Source organism: Pseudophryne corroboree, chromosome 2 (genome assembly GCF_028390025.1).
Source record: "Pseudophryne corroboree isolate aPseCor3 chromosome 2, aPseCor3.hap2, whole genome shotgun sequence".
NCBI lineage: Eukaryota > Metazoa > Chordata > Amphibia > Anura > Myobatrachidae > Pseudophryne > Pseudophryne corroboree.
In genome coordinates, this window is record NC_086445.1 from 570,792,386 (window position 1) to 570,816,395 (window position 24,010).

The window sequence follows — 24,010 nt, forward strand, 5'->3', positions numbered from 1 at the left end:
GTTTTCTTCTAAAAGTGACAGGGAACTCCAAATAGTGTACCGTGACCCCTCGCATGGCTCGCTTCACTCGCCATGCTTCGGGCACAGGTTACCGTTCCCAATTGGATCGTTAAGTATGAAAAAGGTCAAAACAAAAACAAAAAACCTCATGTCAACCTAGTACATGTTGACCTAGTGATCAAGTCGACCAAACACGGTCGACCCAATGTATGTCACCCTAACTCATGTCGACCTAATGACCGCCATCCATTTCAGTCACATTGCCACTTGTGGCTGAAGTGCGTAATTGGGCTGTATTGGGGCATTCTTATGCAGGCAAAGTTCAGTGAGGGCGTTGTCCGTGGAATTGTAGGCTCTGTAGTGCTGGACAAATGCCTAAATATGGCTGTTTCCAGGCGTGTCATTTCTACCAAGTAAACACTAATGATAAGGATGACTATCAAACGAGCACAGATAGAGGACGGGTGCTCCGACAAGCTGCATACAGGTGGATATACACATTTACTTCCATGCATACAATGTGGGAGCAACTACAGCAGATATACATTTAACTCAGCACAATAAATTGCAAGTTTATTTACTAAAGTCTTTGTCAGACTGGGGTATACAGTGCTACCAGGCCCATGTTGGCAGAATATTAAGCATTGAATTATATTTACAGTCTACATATAAAATGACATAAAACATACACAAATACATTACTAGAGAACTAACGTCTAATGTTTTCCTTGTGTCAGGGATATGCATGTGAATCTGCTGGTTACATATGCCCCATGATGTCACTGCAGCAGCTGATTCACAGATGCTACATTTCCTCTGCTATTTTATACATATGGGCAAGTACAGAAAAGGCCTCATTGCAAAACCTTTGCTTGTTTAGAATTCTATATTTTCATTCAGAAATAACAGCCTCCAAGTGAGGTTTGAATGGCCCACCAGGTATGACTAGATTAACATAGTGGCCACATACGAAGGTTAAAATTCCCATAACTTATGCAACAAATACATTTTATGCTCTCAATACAATATACTATAATATATTATTATATATCTTAGTAGTGGTAAAAGGCTTTGAAGTCTCCGGTAACTTAAATAGGCAGCCCGAGTCTGAGGAGTTAAAATGTAAAAGAAACTCTCATCATTGGCCACTATAAGTAGGCACACTCAGAAGAAAGAACAATATATTAAATACAACTAGGCTTTTATACATGTACCCAACACATTTTTTAAAGCTGCCTTACTTTAGATACTATAATACAAATACAAAAAAGGCTGTAGCAGAACTCTGAGTTGATCCATCACTATGATAGCTTGCTATAAGACAACAAAGGTTAAAGTCCAGGAGTTACTGTAATGCCATCTGTACCAATGATGCATCATCACTGATCAGAAACGGCAAACCAACAACATTGTAGCACAATCACATTTACCATGAAACACAGAATCGGAATCGCTTTGCTGTTGGTCTTATTTCTACAACACTAAGGATACAAACATATGTCTTCTATACAACCACCACTCATTTTCCATTCACTGAAGAGCAAACAAGGTTTAGGAGGCGCACCTAGTTTTTGTCTGGGACTAACAGCAGCAGTAGGAGACTGGGCAGCAGGTGAAGAGGTCCCCTCGCATTTTACAGTCTGTTGCTCTTTTGAAGAGTTGAGGCTCTCAGTCGTTTGTGATGTGCTTGAGTTTTCGGTTTGAGGCAAAGAACTATGGTCTTCAAGGGGTAACCTGGGCCCTTGTTCTGTAGAAATACAAGGTCCCCCGGTTTGTGACATGAAAGTGGGCCCTTCAGCTGCTGGGGCAGAAATGAGTCCCTGAGTCTGTTGATGGGTGATGTGGCTCTCAGCAAGTGAAGGCGTGCTGGCAGTTGTTTCCTCTGGCCGTGTGCTAGGCTGACCAGCTTCTAGACGAATGTCTGGGTTGTGTGTAGAGGACTCCGCTGGGGTATGCTGTACATCATTTTCTTTTGCTGTTATTCTGAAACCTGGAAAAGGACAGACATGATTAACAGAGAGCCTAGCAGCTAACTTACCATCAATACATTTGTGGTTTTTTCAAACACCACAATTAGGAAATACATGGACAATAAAATAAATATGGAACATCTAATAAATGAATAGTTTTGAATCATAGGAACACAATATAAATAAAACAAGCGCCTTTCGTTGGGTCAAGACTGCGTACTAGGATCAATAAATAAAATAAATAAATATGTGTGAAATCCAATGGAAATCACTGTGGTACATGGCTTTGGAATGTGATGTGGACAATATTTTAGCATTTATAGCAACACATTAACTCACTAGCAAGTTTGGACTTATTAGGAACTAAGTAGATGTTCGAACCAGTCACAACCGACTTCACAGATCAACCAATTGAGTACCTATATGCAACAGCAGTCGCAGATCCTTCGATAATAGACTCCCTGAGCGCCATACCATGTGACGGAATACGTTTGGGTACATTTTTAAAATTACGTTCCATTCCATGAATAAGGTTGAATAGTGAATACTGAACTTACTTTCTTTAATCATAAATAAGTTAAAGCTTAGAATGGATTCTAGTAATATAAAAGTTTAAAATAAAATGTACTTGTGATGGAATAGGACTCAGACAAAAACACAAAATCCATCCAAGGTAACATCAAAGTTCTGTGAAATTAGACCAGGCTAGGGCTGATTTTTCCTGCGCAGGGTGAGCAGACCCACTGGTTTAATTATATATGAAGCTAAAGATTTTTGCACTTTTTCATACAAGAAAAAAACCACACACAACAATTGTTTAGGTGACAGAGTGGGACATCCAGTGTGATGGAAGGGACATGTGTAACAGTTTTTTTATTACTTTACGATAATATTTTATAGTATGTTCATTATTTTATATGCAGTATATTAGTAGTAAATGCACTAAAGTATGTGTGCAAAACATTTAAATTATTATGGAGTTACAACAAACCTTTTAAACTTTCTCAGTCTTGAAATACTGCTATTCCCGTGCCTTTGTTTCTAACAGTAGCTAGCTATACTAAGATGAGCATTTACAGAACACGGATGTTTTTTTTTTACACCAAATTTACCTTGAAAAAAAGCAGTGATTTTGAAAATGTAGAGCCAGAGCTATGGGCGGGGTATGAGGGGAGAGGGGTCCAGTGCATCCTGAGAGCTTGTAAAAGCTTAAGCTGTTCGGTGCCTGTCATGGTCTCCACCAGCATACTCCAAGGTTAACCCTGTGGAGACTATAGACCCCTGAAGAGAAGAAATTATTTTTCAGTTTGGTTTCACTTTCTATGGAATAGCCCAAGTATACCTTATGGTCCTGCAAAATGGCAATGGGAATTGAGACACTGGTGCCATGTTTTCTGCATATACACGTAGGATCTCTGTTGTAGGTTGAGGCACAAGTGGGGTTTTGACATGGCTAGTGCACAGCACAACAGCGACCAATAAAAATTTAATTTCATAAATATTGACACTGCGTACAACTGTAAAGCAGGGTCTTGTCCAGAACTGCATCCTGCAAGATTTGATTTCTAACTGAAGTCTTCTGTTTTTCCTATTTTATAAACCAAAGTCTCCTGTACTTCATGTATACAGCATTTTAATAAACTAAGACAGTGGTTACCAACTTTTTTGAATCAACCTATTTTATGACTGCCAGCCACCAGCACTGGTTTTGCCTATTACATGGACCATAAATAATTTGAATTGGTCTTGGACCACCAATCCACACTTTTTGAGAACCACTGAACTAAGCTATCACGTGAATCAGCTAACACTACAAAGACAGAAGACTACTGAATGAAATTTTATAAGACCAAATAGTCATAGGGGGGTATTCAATTAAGTCCATTTTTTTTCGCCTAGGCAAAAAAAAAAAAAAGACGTTTTCGCTATTAAAGGCAAATGGGGATTCACCCTATTCAATAGCAGGGTAATTTTTTCGCAAAAATTCAGCAGGAGCGAAAAACATGTGGATCAGCAAATCCACATGTTTTTCCACCTGCAGAGTTGAAAATGCGGGACGTTTTTGACGATTTTAAGGCATTTTTCGCCAATGCATTTTTACTTTAAAAAAGGTGAAATGGCATTGGCTTATAAACCGGGTGAAAACGGCCTGCAATTGAATACGCAGGGGGGCGAATTCAACAGTTCTGAAATGATCGGAGCTAATTGATTACCCCCCCTATAATGTTTTAAAGGTATACAAAAATTATTTCAAAAATAAAAGCAGAACGGCATGTCCCGAGACAGATATGAGTATTTGGTGCCTAATGTGTGGTATACTACTGTTGAACCTTGATGTGGATGAGCTACATGTTGTGCATTCATAGACGCTCTGCATACCACTGTTTTTATGTATGTTTATTTCAGTTACTGTCCCCTTACTGATAAACTTGTCTGCCCATTCTACTCTGTACTTTATTAACATAGTGAGTGGCTTATTAGAAATCTGCATTAACAACCGGGTGTACCCAAAAAGGTGGCCCCGGAGTGTATATTACACACCTATCCTAATGTTTGCATTTATTTGAAAGTTACAGTATATAGAGCTGTGATTGCCTAGTACTGTGATGCAGACATTTTTCTGACACAATTACTGACTAAATAGGCAAAGGAATTAAAAAGGTGACTGGAACTGGCTGAAGAATTACACAAGATAATAATACTGTCTGACCAAGCCACTAACAAGTTTATATGGCAGAGACAAAGGTATTACAACAAGTTTGAAAAATACCACGGAATGTTGATCTCTGAAATCCCAAGGTATAAGTTACCTATCTTCTGGCCAGCAGGGACTCAAAATGGCTAATTTCAGATTACCCCTGCTTGATTCATTTAGAATTCCAAAAGATTTTTTTCAAAACTAATAATCTCCCACAACAAATATAATCTCCAAAAACAGACAGGAAAAATATTTCCTAATTGAAATCAATAATTTGCACCAAAATTATGCCTAAGAAATCTAGGAAAGGTAAAGAAAACAGACCATACACAAGATGGACTCCAGACCCCAACCCTTCCCATCTTCTTTTACATAATACATCTTAAAGTTTATCCAGTTTGGGCATTTTCTAAGAACCCACCAAGCAGGTAAATACTTAAGGAAAGGTATGATCTCATCTCCAAACAGAACTTTGCTGGACTCTGTGCTAGGGCACCAGAACAGAAATGAGGGGGGATTTTGGCAACCCTTATAAAAATAAAGAGAACAACTTGGGAGGAATTACAGAAAAAAAATTGGTGTCACTTTAAATCAAGGAACATTATACTTTAAAACAATATTTTACCCCTGATAGGCTATCAAAATGCCCCATCCACCTCTGACTGCTTTTATATTTAATGGATTTGTCCTAAAATATCCAGAGTATAGATACTAAAAACTCCAGGATACACTATGCAAAACTAACATCTCACAATGGGATAAAGTTGGCATCACAATGGACGGAGTGATCTTGTAAACATCTGGAACCACCCAAAGTTTTTTTCTGGAAATTATACTATATGAGAAGTCTGCACCCTATGGCTTTCAGCAAAATCTATTCATGCAAAGGGTATGGGTCGACACTACTTAGGTCGACAACTTAAGGTTGACATTGGCATTAGGTCGACATGCACTAGGTCGACAGGTGAAAAGGTCAACATGAGTTTTTGGACTTTTTTGGGTGTCGTTTTCTTCGTAAAGTGATGGAGAACCCCAATTAGTGCACCGTGTTCGCTCGCCATGCTTCGGGCAAGGTGCCTCGCTCCTCTACCGCTGCACTTGGCACAGGTTACCGTTCCCAATTGTAGTCCACGTGGATCGTAAAGTATAAAAAAGTCCAAAAATTGAAAAACTCATGTAGACCTTTTGACCTGCCGACCTAGTACATGTCGACCTCAGTGGTCGACCTAATGACTGTCGACCAAACGACCGTATCCCCATGCGAATACCCCCACCATCATAAACTGGGCCCACCCTACCCTGAGATGGACCACTGTATTATCATGCTGTCACACAATACTCCGATCCACACAGCGCAGATATAGTACCTTGATAATTACTATAACACTCACATCTTAGGATTTTAGGGTGCTATCCACGCCCCATGCCTCCATAGCATTCCCTGCAATTCCCTCCAGAACCTGCTCAATCATCCAGGCTTCCAGTAGAATTTTTCAGTTGTACCTTTTTTTTTGTTGAGCTTCAGTATAAATATTTATGTCATATTTACATTCTGTTACAACTGTTACCACATTTTTATGTAAACCTCCAGATCCTGTTTGAAATCATCCTGTTTGATTTTCCTGTATCTGAAGAACGTTAAGAAAAAAAAAAAGATAATACTGGTACCAATAAAGAAAAATATGAAACATGTGCTTAGTATGAACAGCTTACAATAAATACATTACCAGACAGACTGCTGTGCACAGTATTGTATTCAACTAATATTATGGGGGGGGGAGAAAAAAAAAAGTTGTATCCAAAGAGGTCACAAAAGGTCAGGAGTAAATGTAATTTACATTTCCCATACATACAGTATCTGCATTCTGAGGCGTATTGGGACAGTGTTATTCTTTTAATTTTCTGCTGCATTTAGGTATGACTGATGCAACAATGTCTTTGAAAATGTCGTCATCTCACAGGTAGGCAGTCAGGAAGCTCACAGTGGATTATGTAGATATCCATAACGTCAACACCAGAAAGTTGACAGTGATGATGCAGACATGGTTAAAATGCTGACATTGGCAGAATGCCTACATATGACATAGTCAAACAGTCAGCATTAGTGGTACCTTACAAATGCAGTGTTGCCATTATGACCATGTGGATATTTCATCAGTGTCAACATGCTGAATGTGGACACGATGAACGTTGACATCATGTATGCTGACAGAACATACCGAACCCAACTAACATACAATGAAATGTGGTTGCACAGCATTTGCAGCTGGCTTATACAAGTCCACGTGGTTAAATCAAACTTAAGTCACCTGTTCTCATGCATGAAAATCCTCGAGACCTGGACTGTTTGGGAACCTCTGCTCGGGGGGGGGGGGGGGGGGATAAAAGCCGTATACTACTACTGATACCACATTCAGACATAATATCCCAGCTTCAATACGGCTCGGGGTCGGGACACAGAGCATGGGTTGAAGCCGGAGCTACCCTTTCATACATGGGTAATGGCCTGGATAATTACCTGGCGATCCCCCTTCACACCGGACCTGGGTCTTCCAGTGACTTGAATCTCATCTCCAAGCCAATCATTTTCTTTTAGACATTACCTGGGTCATGAAGACCCAGGTCGCACCTTTCAGAGATAAGCCAGATCGTCTATCCGGGTTGCAGGCCCTGGGAAAAACCCTGCTAGCGAACAGGGTCAAGGACCAGGGACTCTCAACCTGGGTAGACCCTTTCAGGCATAAGTCGAACTTAATGCGAGTCCACTTGCAAAAGCCCGGGTTTATGGCTTATGTTTGAAAGGGGTATGAGAGAGCAGAATCCCAGTAAAATTACATCAGGGGTTAATGTCCTATGGAAACAGCTGGGTAGATACCATTCCTTATTGTTCCCTATGTCCTTTTCTTTAGCAAGCTCTCCACGTGACCCATCCCATCAGGAATGAACAAGCTGCAGAATATTTTTAGTTCATGTGTAGCAGGAACAGCACAAACATGTGTTCTAACTGAAACCCTTAGCACACTGCAAGAAAAAAATATTGGGCCAAGAGCCAGATTCTTATCTCTAGTCACATGAGGAGTATTGGGAAGGTGGAAGTGCTGGAATGATTTAAAGGTTTCATTGACAAATGAATGTCCTGCTGTGCTTAGTGAAGAGTAAGCTAGATCTGGATACAATCGGGGTAACAGGAAAGCTCAGTTTCTACTCTCCACCATCTTTATTAAGTAACTGCTATGGTTCTTATATAATTATAACTATCTACTTTGTGTGTAAACAGTAAAAGGTGTGAAAGTTTTTAATAACATTTTTAATGAAAACATAATAGAAAGTAAATAAGTTAGGGAAGGACTCCAGAAAAATAATGGGAGTCTAACGAGCCCTACACACTTGGCGATATTAAAGGACGATATGAACGATATCGTTAAAAAAATGAATGATAAATTGTTCATATTGTTCAGTGTGGATGCATCAACGATGAACGATACACATTCCCGCAGTCGTTCATCGTTGGTCGACTATCATTTATTCATGCAAACCAATTTGGACGCTGTTGATGTAATACACTGCTCAAAAAAATAAAGGGAACACTAAAATAACACATCCTAGATCTGAATGAATGAAATATTCTTATTAAATACTTTGTTCTTTACATAGTTGAATGTGCTGACAACAAAATCACACAAAAATTATCAATGGAAATCAAATTTGTTAACCCATGGAGGTCTGGATTTGGAGTCACCCTCAATATAAAAGTGGAAAAACACACTACAGGCTGATCCAACTTTGATGTAATGTCCTTAAAACAAGTCAAAATGAGGCTCTGTAGTGTGTGTGGCCTCCACGTGTCTGTATGACCTCCCTACAACGCCTGGGCATGCTCCTGATGAGGTGGCGGATGGTCTCCTGAGGGATCTCCTCCCAGACCTGGACTAAAGCATCCACCAACTCCTGGACAGTCTGTGGTGCAACGTGGCTTTGGTGGATGGAGCGAGACATGATGTCCCAGATGTGCTCAATTGGATTCAGGTCTGGGGAACGGGCGGGCCAGTCCATAGCATCAATGCCTTCATCTTGCAGGAACTGCTGACTCCAGCCACATGAGGTCTAGCATTGTCTTGCATTAGGAGGAACCCAGGGCCAACCGAACCAGCATATGGTCTCACAAGGGGTCTGATGATCTCATCTCGGTACCTAATGGCAGTCAGGCTACCTCTGGTGAGCACATGGAGGGCTGTGCGGCCCCCAAAGAAATGCCACCCCACACCATTACTGACCCACTGCCAAACCGGTCATGCTGGAGGATGTTGCAGGCAGCAGAACGTTCTCCTTGGAGTCTCCAGACTCTGTCACGTCTGTCACATGTGCTCAGTGAGAACCTGCTTTCATCTGTGAAGGCGCCAGTGGCGAATTTGCCAATCTTGGTGTTCTCTGGCAAATGCCAAACGTCCTGCACGGTGTTGGGCTGTAAGCACAACCCCCACCTGTGGATGTCGGGCCCTCATACCACCCTCATGGAGTCTGTTTCTGATCGTTTGAGTAGACACATGCACATTTGTGGCTTGCTGGATGTCATTTTGCAGGGCTCTGGCAGTGTTCCTCCTGTTCCTCCTTGCACAAAGGCAGAGGTAGCGGTCCTGCTGCTGGGTTGTTGCCCTCCTACGGCCTCCTCCACGTCTCCTGGTAGCGCCTCCATGCTCTGGACACTACGCTGACAGACACAGCAAACCTTCTTGCCACAGCTCGCATTGATGTGCCATCCTGGATGAGCTGCACTACCTGAGCCACTTGTGTGGGTTGTAGGGAGGTCATACAGGCACGTGGAGGCAACACACACTACTGAGCCTCATTTTGACTTGTTTTAAGGACATTACATCAAAGTTGGATCAGCCTGTAGTGTGTTTTTCCACTTTAATATTGAGGGTGACTCCAAATCCAGACCTCCATGGGTTAATAAATTTGATTTCCATTGATAATTTTTGTGTGATTTTGTTGTCAGCACATTCAACTATGTAAAGAACAAAGTATTTAATAAGAATATTTCATTCATTCAGATCTAGGATGTGTTATTTTAATGTTCCCTTTATTTTTTTGAGCAGTGTATAATGTCATATCGTCCAAATCGGCCATAAAAATTGTTCAGTGTGTGTGTAAAAAATCATTGATTAAAAATCATCCAACGATAATATCGATGGCCGTGACAATTGCCTAAATCGCCAAGTGTATAGGGCCCCTAAAGAGAGCATAATAGCAGTTAAAGACACAGAGGCAAAAAACTGAAGAATGGTGACCACTGATATTAATTTGTGTGTGTTATTTAGCTAACAGCACTGGTGTATTTATAATGGGTGCAGTGTGCGCGGTGCACACTGGCTCCCAGGGTCCAGGGGGGCCTATACTGCACACCCTGCACCCATTATTTTTCATACTTACCCTTCAGAGTCCAGCGGCGCTGCACCATTTTCCTGGTGCTTCACGCATGTGCAGTAGAAAAATCACTGGGAAAATGGCTGCCGCGCCATTTTCCTAGAGATCTGCGCATGCGCTGTAGACTGTGGGACAGTACTTGGGTCCCCTAGGGACCCTAGTGCCCAGAGGTAAGCCCTGCCGCCGGCTAGAGTGGAGGGGCCCAGACGGAGCCTGCACACGGGCCTCCTCCTCTCCAGAAACGCCTCTGGCAAAAAGGCTCATAACAAGTCACATACAATCATTTCAAGGACAAGGTGTGTGAAGTGATTGGAGAAGTGACATGGTGGCATTCACTGCATCTTCTACAATGCTGACTGGAAATCTGCCCTCATTTCTGCTGTTGAAATAACAATCTGCTAGTTGAATTTGAATATGCATGTTATGGTCACTTTGTATGCAGGGCCTGATTCAGATTTGTAATACATGACAATATTTTCCAAGATGAACAATGTTTTGCTACTGCACATGCGCAAATATCCATGGAAACCCTATTATGCACACACCGCATTTGCATTAGGACACGCAGTTGTGTACTAAGGAGGTTATTCAGATTTAGGGGTACATTTACTAAGCAGTGATAAGAACGGAGAAGTGAGCCAGTGGAGAAATTTCCCCATCAACCAATCAGCAGCTCTGTATCATTTTATAGTATGCAAATTATAGATGTTACTTCAGTGCTGATTGGTTGCCATGGGCAACTTCTCCGCTCTTATCACTGCTTAGTAAATGTACCCCTTAGTAGCAGTTCCTGCTAAAATAGCAAAAACGGCTACCAATAAAATTCACATGCTGGGGGCCGCCCAGCACAGGGCAAGATCACCCAGCGTGTGGCGCTGCCCAGCAATGCGATTGCAATTCAATTGCCATCGCATTGCAAAAACCCCTAAATAGAAGTAGACCTCTGTATATGCAGCCAGGCCGCATATACAGGCGCACTGCCACCATATTTTGCAACGCAAGAAACGCAGACAATGTCAGGCTGACCCGAAAAAGAGCATGACGCGCCACTCCCGCTCCACTCCCTATCAACTTCATGTCGCCACCCCCGAACACCCGCTGTCAATCATAATGCGATCACGCCCTTTCGGGATGCGATCGCATTATGATAGGTTATGCACACGCACTGCGGCCACTGAGCATGCACAGATGGCTGAAAATTTGCCGTTTGCGAGATTTCTCTTTAGCGATCATCTCTGAATAGCCCCCTAAATTGTAATGATGTCAGAAGACCACTGCAAAGCACTTGTGAATCTGGGTGGAGACTGGGAGGAAACCAAAATGAAACACAAAAAGAGGCTGTGTTGCAGGTGTGTAATAAGCGTGTTATGGGCATGCTTGTCACAATACCGCAGACACAGTGACCATATTTAGGGAAAGCTTTAAACCTGCACTACCCAGGACTTGCTGGAGCAGTCGATGCTGAACAAATGTAGCACAGTGCACAGTGGGCGTTTCACTTTCACAGTCTAGCTCACACTTGTACATGTGGGAAATGCTCATACTAATAGTTGAATATTTTTGCACAGTACGTGCATCTCTGAATAACATGCATCTCTGAATCATGAATCCAATACACACACACTTTTTCCCCTTGGATATAAAAACAACATAGATACCTTCATAGGAGAAAAAATGAAACGCTTATACACGACAGTGGTCAGATATTCTCTGAACGTCAGTAGTGTACACTAGTGAGTGAGTATATTGTGGCCTAACCTGACCTTACAAAACCTTACACAAAAAAACTAAAAACTTTTGGGAAAAAGTGAAAGTGGTCAGCTTAAAGCCCCCAGCATGACATATATGCTTATGGCAATTATCTGTGTAGTATTAGGAGCAGGGCAGTGTTTAGCGTAGGGGAGAAAGCTCCTTTAAGGTAAAGGTAGTATGGCCCATCTTTGCTCATCACCACTGAATGTGCCCTTCCTCCCATGGTTGTGGGAAGAGGCCGCAATCATTACAGCTGCCCTGTGCAAATTCTCTTCCTCAGCTGCCCTCTCCAGGACTGTCAGTAATGCAGCACCTGTTAGCCGAGAGACTGTCTGGGGCTCAGCCCTGTCCATTGAGCTCTTGCCAGCTGTCAGCCAAGTTGGGAAGGGACTCTCTCCTACAACTATCCGAAGTTCCAGTTCATCAATACAAAATCACTTTTTTATTTAATGAAAATAGAGTTCCTCAGATACATATACTCAAGCACAGAGACCACTCTACTGTTAAATGCCAATTTATTTTCCACTTATGCAACTCGACTTCTTTTAAAGACCTATAAAATATATGCACATAATCCTTAGATAATTCTATTGCAAAGCGGACCATTGGTTTTATTTAATTAACTCAACTACAACCTACACATCAGACTTAACATTTATTTTTTATAAAGAACTAAGTAATAAACATTTCTCTAATGTTTCTCCTTTGAGGACAGTGATCTCTAGTAGTTAAAGTAGATTAAAACCAAAGCTGAATTGATTGAACTGCCTAAAAGTTCTTTCCTGTATTTTGCACCCAGTCACTAAACGTTAGTAATAGTATTTAGTTTACTGACGCTTTAACAAGCAACGCTTCCAGCTGCTAGCAGACATCAGAAAGCAGGGTAAGAGCCAGAACTTCATATGCACCACACAGCTATGATTACCTCCTAGCTGCCAGCTCCAAACGGAGAAGGGCTGACTATCAGAATGAAAATGTATGAGCACAGAACCATGGGTTATGGGAATGAGTAGACAGTAAATTAGACACATGGAAGTACAGTAAAAGTGCTTGCACTCACGGGGGGAGAAGAGTCATGCAAAAACTAACACAAGTACCTTTTAAAGATACTCTGTACAATAATAAATACTGAAAATGTGGGCGAGATGTAATGAAGTCCACGTTCAGCGGCCGTGCGGGATGCCAGCACAACTCAGATGTTTTTTAAAGCGGCAATCATGTACAAGGCATGGTTTAGCCTTGGACATGATTGCCCCTTTAAAAATAATAATAATAATAATAATAATGATTATATATATCTGCGTTCGGCCGGTACCCTGCACGGCCGCCAAACTCGGACTTCATTACATTGCGGCCTGTGGCTTTATTTTTACTCAATACAGCTTGAGTGTTTTCAGAAATGGAAACGCTGGAATAAGCACAATGGTGCACTTACACATTGTTATGGGAATCACAGTGCATCAATGAAATTCTCTTTAAGACCACCAGATGCTGAGAAAGAGATTCCCCATTTTACATCAGAAAGAGGACAGATTAGAAAGGGAGAAAGAAACAATGTACTTGTAAAACAATAAATTAGGCAGAATGTGTGATACATATAGTTACTCACTGTCATAATGTGTGAAACAGATGGAAATGACGTTAACACTCAATACATGACCTCAGGACAGGCCTCTAGTCTGCTTAATGTCAGTCTGCTGCTGAGTCAAAGAAAGTCTACTTTCTAAATCACAACAAAACTACTTTGTCTTAACACAATCTTCAATTGCTGTGACTGAACCAACCATCTACGTTGTCCTCTTAAAATAATGACACAAAATAAAACACGTGAAAGATAAGGGCACAAAGTACTACAAAAAGAAAAACTAGCTGTAAACAGAAACATACTGTACATTTTATTTGATAGGACCAAAGACTAGCATAGAGAATCAATAAGGACTGGGTGTGACGAAGAAATGTGGTGGTCTGTGTTACTGGCATGAATGCCAGGCTATGCACGCAAGTAAACTCTCAATGACAGCCCAAAAGAGAAGCAGACAATGGAATAGCTAGACTCCTATTCTCCACACGGCCGCTGAAATACACCCTTACAGGGGTGTAGACGCAGCACTGGGGGTCAGTGGGTTCTGTGTGAGAGAATGATGTAAAGCAGCAAGAAGATTAATACAGAGACCACCCCATGATTCCGCATTCACACACAGCCTATCACGTGACCAGCTGAGCACCACAGGATAACTATGTCTACCAACACTCCCTACTTTATAGACTGGCCTTAGCTAATGCTGTAAGAATGCAGTCACTAATAACTCCTTCAGTCAAAGAACTCACTCAGGGTTTTTGTTGTGCTTGTTATCATTCACTACACATCACCCCTGAACCCTGTGCAGAAACTTTCTTGAATCATTCAGAATTGCAGGCAGGTCTTGGAAAATGCCTTACAAAACAGTTATTGGGTTTCAAAGTTAGATGTATATTAATAATACAGTATTTAACACGTATGAAAACTTCCACACTTAACTAGGCAGAAAATAATATGTTGTCCGTAGCAGCCTCACATTTGCTTTCATTTTCTAAAGCAGTCGTGTGCAAGAGGCAGCCCAGTGAGACTGACTGCGGCCCCCAGCTCTATGCTGCACTCTGACAATCACTTTTTATTTTTTTATTTAAGGCAGAAAATGAGACTAATCATTCTCAAGTCGGAATTTGTCCCTTGCAGGCTACCATACATGCAAAACCCATAAACCACCATTACAGTTCACCTGTGTTCCACCATGTTTACCATCAGCAGTTACCATACAAAGGAACTCTATGCAGCGGTATCATACCAGTATGTTAGAAGACTATTTATAGAGTAACTCTTTATCCACATTAAGTGATACTGAGAAATCGGAGCCATGCAATTTATTACTTAAGAGCTTTCTGAATTAATTTTTAACAATGCTGAATTGAGTTATAGAGCGTTTTAAAACTGTAGGCACTTGTTTACTCATTATTAAACCATCATTTTAGCTAGAGCTGTTCTAGTTTAACTATAAATACTGTTTTACTTGGATATTCAATAGTTAAGAAAGCTCATCTACATGCATCCATTTGGGATTTATTAATTTACAGTTCGGGCCCGGATTTATCAAGCCTTGGAGAGTGATAAATTGCGCGGTGATAAAGTACCAGCCAATCAGCTCCTAACTGCCATGTTACAGGCTGTATTTGAAAAATGAAAGAAGCCGATTGGTTGGTACTTTATCCCCGTGCAATTTATCACTCTCCAAGGCTTGATAAATCTGGGCAGTGGGTCCTTGAAGTCAGTCAGGTTGCCTATCACTGTTCTAAAAGTATACAAAAAACAAATATGGCCACTTATAATTGGTTGGGGTTAGATTAATATCTTTTCACGTACCAATATCAACAAGAACAGTATTGTATGTATTTGTAGGTTTGCAAAAGGTGTTACTAAAGTTTAAGAAACATAAATATTAAAACAGGTACAGAAAATAAGACTAAAACCTGGAGCCTGACAAATGCCTGAAATACATACTTGACCATGCACATTTGAGGGGACTGTCACACTTTCCAGCAATAGGCTCATTCATCCTCATTTGCAAGAGGTTGGAAGATATTTCACCAATAAAATAACCATGCCCACTAGTACACAGTCATGTTCCCATGCCCAAATTTCAGAACTAGCAGTCATGGTCAAGTTTAAAGAGCAGATGCTTCTAATTAGGAAAGGCAAACTGAATATACCTAAGCAGGACAGACCCTCCTCCGCTCCCAATAATGTTAGCTGCATTATAATGATGTGCAGAAATCCGCAAGTGTTCATGTAGCAAAGAGAGTACATGTAGTTTACAGGCATAAGACTCTGCTATATGAATTGCAATGACTTCATTGACCATATTAAGTCACCCACATAATCATTGCAGTAAACTATCCTAATTGCTAGATGATCTCCACCCTGGTAACAGTGCCATCCATAGTCCCACGTGTAAAGTCATTCAGCCAGCTTGTCTACAAGAGCCCACCACCACATAATAAATCAGCCACCGCATAACAAATGGTGACCTAACCTAAGGAAAAGACAGCACAAAAAATTATCTTTGTTGAGGCAGTGACAGCTGTGTTTTTATGTCCCTGCTATTCATTAAATATGATTGAAGTCATCCCACCTTCATCCATTTAAAAAGTTCCTCAATCATAAAAAAAAGGACGAGAAAACAAAAAAGGTCAAGATCCCATTCGAAATAAAAATGACTAAAGACAGCAAATGGGAGAGCTGTTATCAAAGCATAGAATACAACAGAGATGTTTTGGGTGATATTATTACAGCTATCAATGCTGCCTACATGTGTAGAATGCCAAACTGCAGAGAAGTGGAAACTCAGTCACCTGCCCCCCACGCCACCTCTGTTACAGCCAATGATCAAATGCGTCATCTATGGTCTTGGCTATTTGTTTTAATCTGACGTTTTATAATCTGTTAGAACTGGGTTTAAATTAATGCAGGATGGTATAGATCAGACATAAGACCTGCTTATTGGTTACATTTGTTTTTGTGTAGCTGTTAACTAAATTAGCGCACAGAGAACCTTATTCCCCTTCAAACTTGCATGCGTATTAATATGTGCTGCCAACTGCTTTCTTAGGTGTCTATTTACTAGGCCTTGTAATGAGATAAAAGTGGACGGAAATAAAGTACCGGCCAATCAGCTCCTAACTGCCATGTCACAGGCTGGGTCTGAAAAATGACAGGAGCTAGTTGGCTGGTGCTTTACCTCCGTCCACTATAGGGATGTATATTTCTAGTGTGCAGCAATGTCATCACATCTTAATTTGCCTACAGGGTGCACCAATTGTCTTTTCTTTATTAGCAACTAATAAAGCTAAACAGTAGTTTTAAGCAGTCTAGTCCAAGTAATATTAATGAATTTAAGTGATTGGCTACTGTGAGTTACAACATATTTAAGATACTTACAGCACTATCATAGATGCCTGTAACAGTGACAGAAGCCAATATGAACTCCGGAAAGGGCGAGAAATACAACTTGTGCCTTTTTTAAGGATAGATACCATAGGTTCTAGTAGGAGGCAATCAGGCAGTATTTCTATGGTAAGCGCAGTAAAGAAGGCAAGTAAGGTGCTAGCGTGCATAAAACGAGGAATTGAGTCAAGGGACTCGGATGTAACCCTGCCGCTGTATAAAGCATTGGTACTTCCGCACCTGAAATAGTGTGTTCAGTTTTGGGCACCACTGTATATAAAAAAAAAAAAAAAAAAGATATCGGTGAACTCGAAAGGATTCAAAGGCGAGCTACTAAATTGATTAAAGGACTAGAGGGACTGGAATATGAGGAAAGGCTTATTAGGTTGAATATGTATACAATAGAAAAGAGGCGTCTAAGAGGGGATATTATTAATATCTTAAAATATGTAAAGGGGCATTAAAGAGTTATAAGAGGAATTATTTGTTAAAAGAACACAGTTTAGGACACGTGGGCTCTTGCTGCGGCTGGAGGAGAGAAAGTTCTGAACGTGACAGAGGAAAGGGTTCTTCACTGTTAGGGCAATTAGGATGTGGAATTCCCTGCCAGGGAAGGTGGTAATGGCGGACTCTGTAAATGGATTTAAAAAAGTAATGGATACATTTCTGAATGAAAATGATATACAAGGTTATAATATTTAAAATATCAAAATGGTTAATCCGTGGGTTATACGAGTTATAGTAGTTAACTAGTCATAAAACATACTCAGCGGGTATGTAGATTCATCGCAACTTAATACAGGTTGAACACGATGGGCAAATTGCCTCTTTTCAACCTCAATTACTATGTTACTATGTTATCTATTTCGTTTGTTTATTCTTTAAAACTGAAATTAACCTAGAGGCATTTTTGTTTAGAAATAACAAAGAAAATATAAGTAGCAGAGTTCTCAGATTTTAAAACAAACAAAAGATAAAACTAAAATGAAATTACAAATAACCACACACAATGTTGATGTGATTGTTTTTGGAAAATCACCATTTCATATTTATGTAGTTTTTTTTTCTGAGCTGAATAATATACATGTCATAGCTGTAATGTTTATACTTCACTAAATAGCTGCATATGTCTAACCTCTATAGGACCTTTTCACTGGTGCAAGTTATCTTCACTTCTCATTTACAACTTCAGTAACTATGTGCGCCATCTTTCTCCCTCCGCGGCATGGTTGGAGGGAAGTGGTTCTCTAATAGAGCAGACACAATGTGACAGACTGACAGGGTAGCTTTGTAGATATGCCCAGTATGGATTGGAGGATTTACACACTGGGACATGGGCAGCACTATAATCATAAATCAAAAGCCTGCGGAACCAACTCTTGACCTGTATCAGGTGCCTTAAGGACGCCACGTTAAATATGTGGGAGGAGCTTCAGCTGTTTACAATGGAGTGGGGGGTTAATAATTAACTCTTTTACAGAGTAGTAGCAGAATGCCAAGCTAATACTGCAGTACCTCTTTTCTCTTTCAGATCTGAACATTTAGGTTTGGGGTTTCTTGATCCCAAGTAATTAATTCTCCCTGTTCTTAAGTAACACCAATAGCAAAAATAGGTCCATGTTCAGAGATGTAGCATTGTAGATGACATCACAAATTTACACAATCATGGGGCTCAGCCCCTTGGTGCAGGGCAAGGTGGGATGGAGGAAAGCCAAGTAACGAAGTAGAAGATGACTTTCTATGGGCCACAAAACAGACATCTCACACAAAAAGTACTTTGTTAGTGCTTCTAAACTGCTTATTAAAAACACAGTAACATTACAAACAATGGCTTTCCTTATCACCTCAGTTAACATGCACTAAATGTAGCACCAGTGGTTATGGGGCGGGTTAGTTTAAGTATTTGGGCCGGATGTAATGGAGTCTGAGTTTGCCTGACATTTTTTTTTTTTTTTTTTTTTAAGGGGCAATCACTTACAAGGTATGGTTATACCTTGTAAAGGATGCCCTTTTAATTAAACATCCGTGTTGGGTCGGCATCCTGCAAGTTGGGTGAACTCGGATTCCATTACATCCCACCCTATGGGGTCTATTCATGAAGCAGTGAAAAGTGTGGAGAAGTGAGCCAGTGGAGAAGTTGCCCATGGCAACCAATTAGTATTGAAGTAACATTTAGAATTTGCATGCTATACAATTGTATGGAGCAGCTGATTGGTTGCCATGGGTAATTTCTCCACAGGCTTACTTCTCCAATATTTTCACTGCTTCATGAATAGCCCCCTTTGTCTTTGAAAGAGTTTTCTAGATTATTCAGAAAGTCATTACACTAGTCTTGTGCACATGTATGTGCAGAGAAAACGGATAGATATCAGAATCAGAATCAGCTTTATTGGCCAGGTGTACTCACGTACACTAGGAATTCTTTGTGGTACAATGCATCGTCAAGCAGCAACATGAAGGGGGAATACATAGCATACGAAGGGGGAAGAACATAGCATACATTACACACATTACACGTATGAGTTGATACTGCACATTGCAACTGTATTAGGAGCACTTTAAATGTACTTGTGTCATGGATTAACACAATACTTAGTTGTTGTGTAGTATAACGTAAACACAATTATCTGAATAGTACCATTAAATCTTACAGATTCTAGCATTACTGCACATTTAATACATTTATGAAAACATTAAAAGCACAATACAAGAGGATCGGTGTGAAAAAGCCCTGAATATACTTACTATGATCATTCTGGACGATCACATCAAGGGTGTATCACATGCAGTCTTCGTTTTTAGTCTTACATGTACAGTTGCAAGAAAAAGTATGTGAACCCTTTGGAATTTTCTGGATTTGTGCATAAATTGGTCATAAAATCTGTTCTGATCTTCATCTAAATCACAACAATAGACAAACACAGTCTGCTGAAACTAATACCACACAAACAATTGTATGTTCTCATGTTTTTATTGAACACACCATGTAAACATTCACAGTGCAGGGTGGACAAAGTATGTGAACCCCTAGGCTAATGACTTCTCCAAGAGCTAATTTGAGTCAGGAGTCAGCAAACCTGGAGTCCAATCAATGAAACGAGATTGGAGGTGTTGGTTAAAGCTGCCCTACAAAATTCACACACCAGTTTTGAGTTTGCAATTATCAAGAAGCATTGCCTGATGTGAACCATGCCTCGCAGAAAAGGAGCTCTCAGAAGATCCACGATTATGAATTGTTGACTTGCATAAAGCTGGAAAGGGTTACAAAAGTATCTCTAAAAGCCTTGATGTTCATCAGTCCACAGTAAGACAAATTGTCTATAAATGGAGAAAGTTCAGCATTGTTGCTACTCTCCCTAGGAGTGGGCATCCTGTAAAGATGACTGCAAAAGCACAGCACAGAATGCTCAATGAGGTGAAGAAGAATCCTAGAGTGTCAGCTAAAGACTTACAGAAAACTCTGGCACATGCTAATATCTCTGTTGACGAATCTACCATACATAAAACACTGAATAAGAATGGAGTTCATGGGAGGATACAACAGAGGAAGCCACTGCTGTCTAAAAAAATCCATTGCTGCACGTTTGAAGTTTGCAAAAGAGCACCTGAATGTTCTACAGCACTACTGGCAAAATATTCTGTGGACAGATGAAACTAAAGTTGAGTTGTTTGGAAGGAACACACAACACTATGTGTGGAGAAAAAAAAGGCACAGCACACCAACATCAAAATCTCATCCCAACTGTAAAGTATGGTGGAGAGGGCATCATGGTTTGGGGTTGCTGTGCTGTCTCAGGGCCTGGACAGATTGCTATCATCGACGGAAAAATTAATTCCCAAGTTTAGCAAGACATTTTGCAGGATAACTTAAGGCCATCTGTCCACCGAATTGAAGCTCAACAGAAGATGGGTGATGCAACAGGACAACGGCCCAAAGTACAGAAGTAGATCAACAACAGAATGGCGAAAATACGCCTTCTGGAGTGGCCCAGTCAGAGTCCTGACCTCAACCCGATTGAGATGCTGTGGCATGACCTCAAGAGAGCGATTCACATCAGGCAACCCAAGAATATTGCTGAACTGAAACAGTTTTGTAAAGAGGAATGGTCCAAAATTCCCCCTGACCGTTATGCAGGTCTGATATGCAACTATAGGAAACATTTGGTTGAGGTTATTGCTGCCAAAGGAGGGTCAACCAGTTATTAAATCCAAGGGTTCACATACTTTGTCCACCCTGCACTGTGAATGTCTACAAGGTGTGTTCAATAAAACATGAGAACATATAATTGTTTTTGTGGTATTCGTTTCAGCAGACTGTGTTTGTCTATTGTTGTGGCAAATGAAAATCAGAACACATTTTATGACCGATTTATGCACAAATCCAGGAAATTCGAAAGGGTTCACAGTTTTTCTTGCAACTGTATAATATGTCTATATGTCGAGTCTATCGTACAGTTACAATGTGCTTGGCAATGCATTGTACCACAAAAAAATCCTAGTGTACATGAGTACACCTGGCCAATAAAGCGGATTCTGATTAATCTCAAGCAAGCGTTGTAATTTTAATTCTATTTATATAGCATACTTTTGGAGGCGGTTTTTTTCAGCTACACATTGTACGACACACAAGCTGCCAAATTGGACAAGATCCTGCTGTTCTGGTATCACAGAGACCTGTTCGTTCCAATAGAAGTCATTTATGGTTATGTTCATACTGCATTCACCATTTACCTGCCATTACTGTACACATCAGAGATATCTCAAGGATCAGGCCTTTTCTCAACCTGGAGGAAACCAAGACCTTCATTCACTCACCGATCATCTCAAGACCGGACTACTGTAACCTCATCTTAGAGATGTGCAATCATACATCATTGCTACAGTACCACACAGCCCGTCTCAGCCAGACAGGTCCTAAATGAGACTGCAAGTTCCGCTGAGCTACGAATACAGTCACACGCAATATTAAAGTGTTGCATATCAAATTAATCAGCAGAGCCTCCAAGTTTGTCTTCGTTACACCAAGGTGCGGCTAAGGTGCATTTTTGGAAAAAATAAATAAATAAAAGATGTCCAACGTTACCAGAGTGGCACAGGACCTGTCCGCTCACTCACGCCAGGCATCTAATGCTTCATGGTGTACTAAGGTCAGATGTATGGGGACACATCTGTAGCTGGCCTCCCCGTCTCACACCTCTCTCCACTCTAATCTGTGCTTACTGCTGTTCAGCTCTTCTTCCTTTCCAAACTCACTGTCTGCCTCCCCTCTCCTACAGGCCCTTCACTGTCTCCCCTTCAGAACCCAATTTAAAAACTTTGTGCACTCACGTACAAAGCCTTCACCCAATCCTCTCCACATTTCTGACTTCATGTCGATTCACATTCCTGTCCACCCACTTCACAACGATTGGAATCTCTCCTCCCAAATGATTACTTCAACCCACCTCCAAAATTTTGCCTGTGCTGCTCCCACCACTTGAACCTCTCCCTATCAAACTCTTTTTCCTTCCTTCACTTTTGCCCTCACTGCCTCCCCACTGATAAAAGTGGCACCGAGCATTTGTGTTCAGCCAGCGTTGCTTATTTGTGTATTATGGCAGCTGATGCAGCAATGTTATAAACCTTGTAGTCCCATGTTCTGCGATATCTTGTACTATAAGCCTCTTTTCTCATTTTGGTCCTACACTTTCTATTTATGTACTTTGTTAGGTCACTGCGCAACCACTGTGGCACCAAATAAAGGATAATATCGCAGTGTGTTGGCCACTATTAAATATTTTCAAACTCCTTCTTTGAATCAGTGGCTACCAATAGTACCATTCTTCAAGCGAAAAGTTTAAAGTAGCAATGCTTAAATGTTTCTGAAAAAAATAAAAGCAAAGCGTGTATTCCCATCATCGTTACAAATCATCAGGGTGTATTCCCATCAATCATTGCTACAAATCATCAGGTCAATTACTAAGGGTCTGTAGTATCTTACGTTCAACTTCCCAGATATAGTTTAGCTATGGAGAAATAATTGGAATTGATACAATGCCTTAAGGGGATCCTTCATTTACCTTAAGCGCCATCATCATTCCTGTGCGCTGTTCTCACCTAAATGTGAATCACAATCCGTCATTTCCTGCCTCTCCCCAAAATACCAAAGGAATGCAGTGCACAGCTTTCTAACATTTCTTCCGCAAGGTATTGTCTACGGCAAAGGAAACTGTGATTACATGAAGGGAAAAAAAACTAACACTTTCGTCTGACTCACACAGGTTAGATATTAGACATGTGAACCTGCATGAATACTGTCTCTAAGCATAGCTAGGAATGCAGAACATGTCCGCATGGGATAACAGGTGAAGCATTAGATGATGGGTCTCCTTTTTATATTAGTGGTTGTATGCAAAAGGCACTGGGGCCGCTCATGGTGGCCCTTCATGCCAATTTAAATGGACAAATAAAAATAAACAGAAAAAAGCAAGTTCTCCCAACACCTTGTATTATGACTCTCCACTCAAGAAGCACTAAATATAAGTAAAACGGGAATTGCATAAACAGACATCACCATACACTGGGGGGCATTCAATACAGAATTAAGGAGAAGCACAATGGTGAAAAGGAAAATTTGCAATTCCGAAAAACACATTCAATATCCGCATATTGAAAAATATCTAAAATGATGCAATTTATGTAATCTGGATTGATTTTTTTTTTTTTTTGATACTCATCGTTTTAAAAAAGATTTAGTTTGCAAATTTATGCCAGATAACAAATAACACTACAATTATTGGCAATTACTGATGCATAGAGCACAAGGGGGAATATCCAGCATAAGCTGAAAACTAACCATAGGCATGGGCACAATAAAAGGTTAAGAACCGCTAAAAGTCAAAGAAGGGTTGGAACCCCAAGACAGAGCCCAAGAAAGAGGCAAAAAAGCAAGAGTAAAGCAAGGTAAAGCAAGAGCAGTAGTTGATGAGACAGGTGGGAGGATGGCCCTGCTCATAGGGGCTTACATACTAAAGGAAAGGGGGAGACATAAGGATGACACAGAGGAGCAGAGGGCAGGAAGCAAGAGTGGGAGACATGGAGGATGAAGGGGGGTGAGGGAAACTACAGTAAGTGCTATATAAACCTAACACATGCCCTCTGAGCGACATTTTATGTTTTGTATAACATCCATTTGTCTCTGGTGGTATA

The 24,010-nt window shown here is 40.7% G+C and overlaps 1 protein-coding gene across 3 annotated transcripts in view; it reads right to left on the reverse strand.

Annotated features, from left to right (window-relative positions):
• MAP7D1 (MAP7 domain containing 1) overlaps positions 1-24,010 on the reverse strand; it is a 157,800-nt gene that overhangs the window by 49,222 nt on the left and 84,568 nt on the right. For 2 of the 3 annotated variants that reach the window (XM_063954406.1, XM_063954405.1), the window contains exons 2-3: positions 22,919-23,015; positions 1,565-1,990 (exon numbers count right to left, since the gene is read on the reverse strand). In XM_063954406.1, the coding sequence (XP_063810476.1) occupies positions 1,565-1,990; positions 22,919-23,015 (523 nt within the window). The remainder of the gene's footprint in view (positions 1-1,564; positions 1,991-22,918; positions 23,016-24,010) is intronic. The other variant, XM_063954407.1, reaches the window with a different exon arrangement.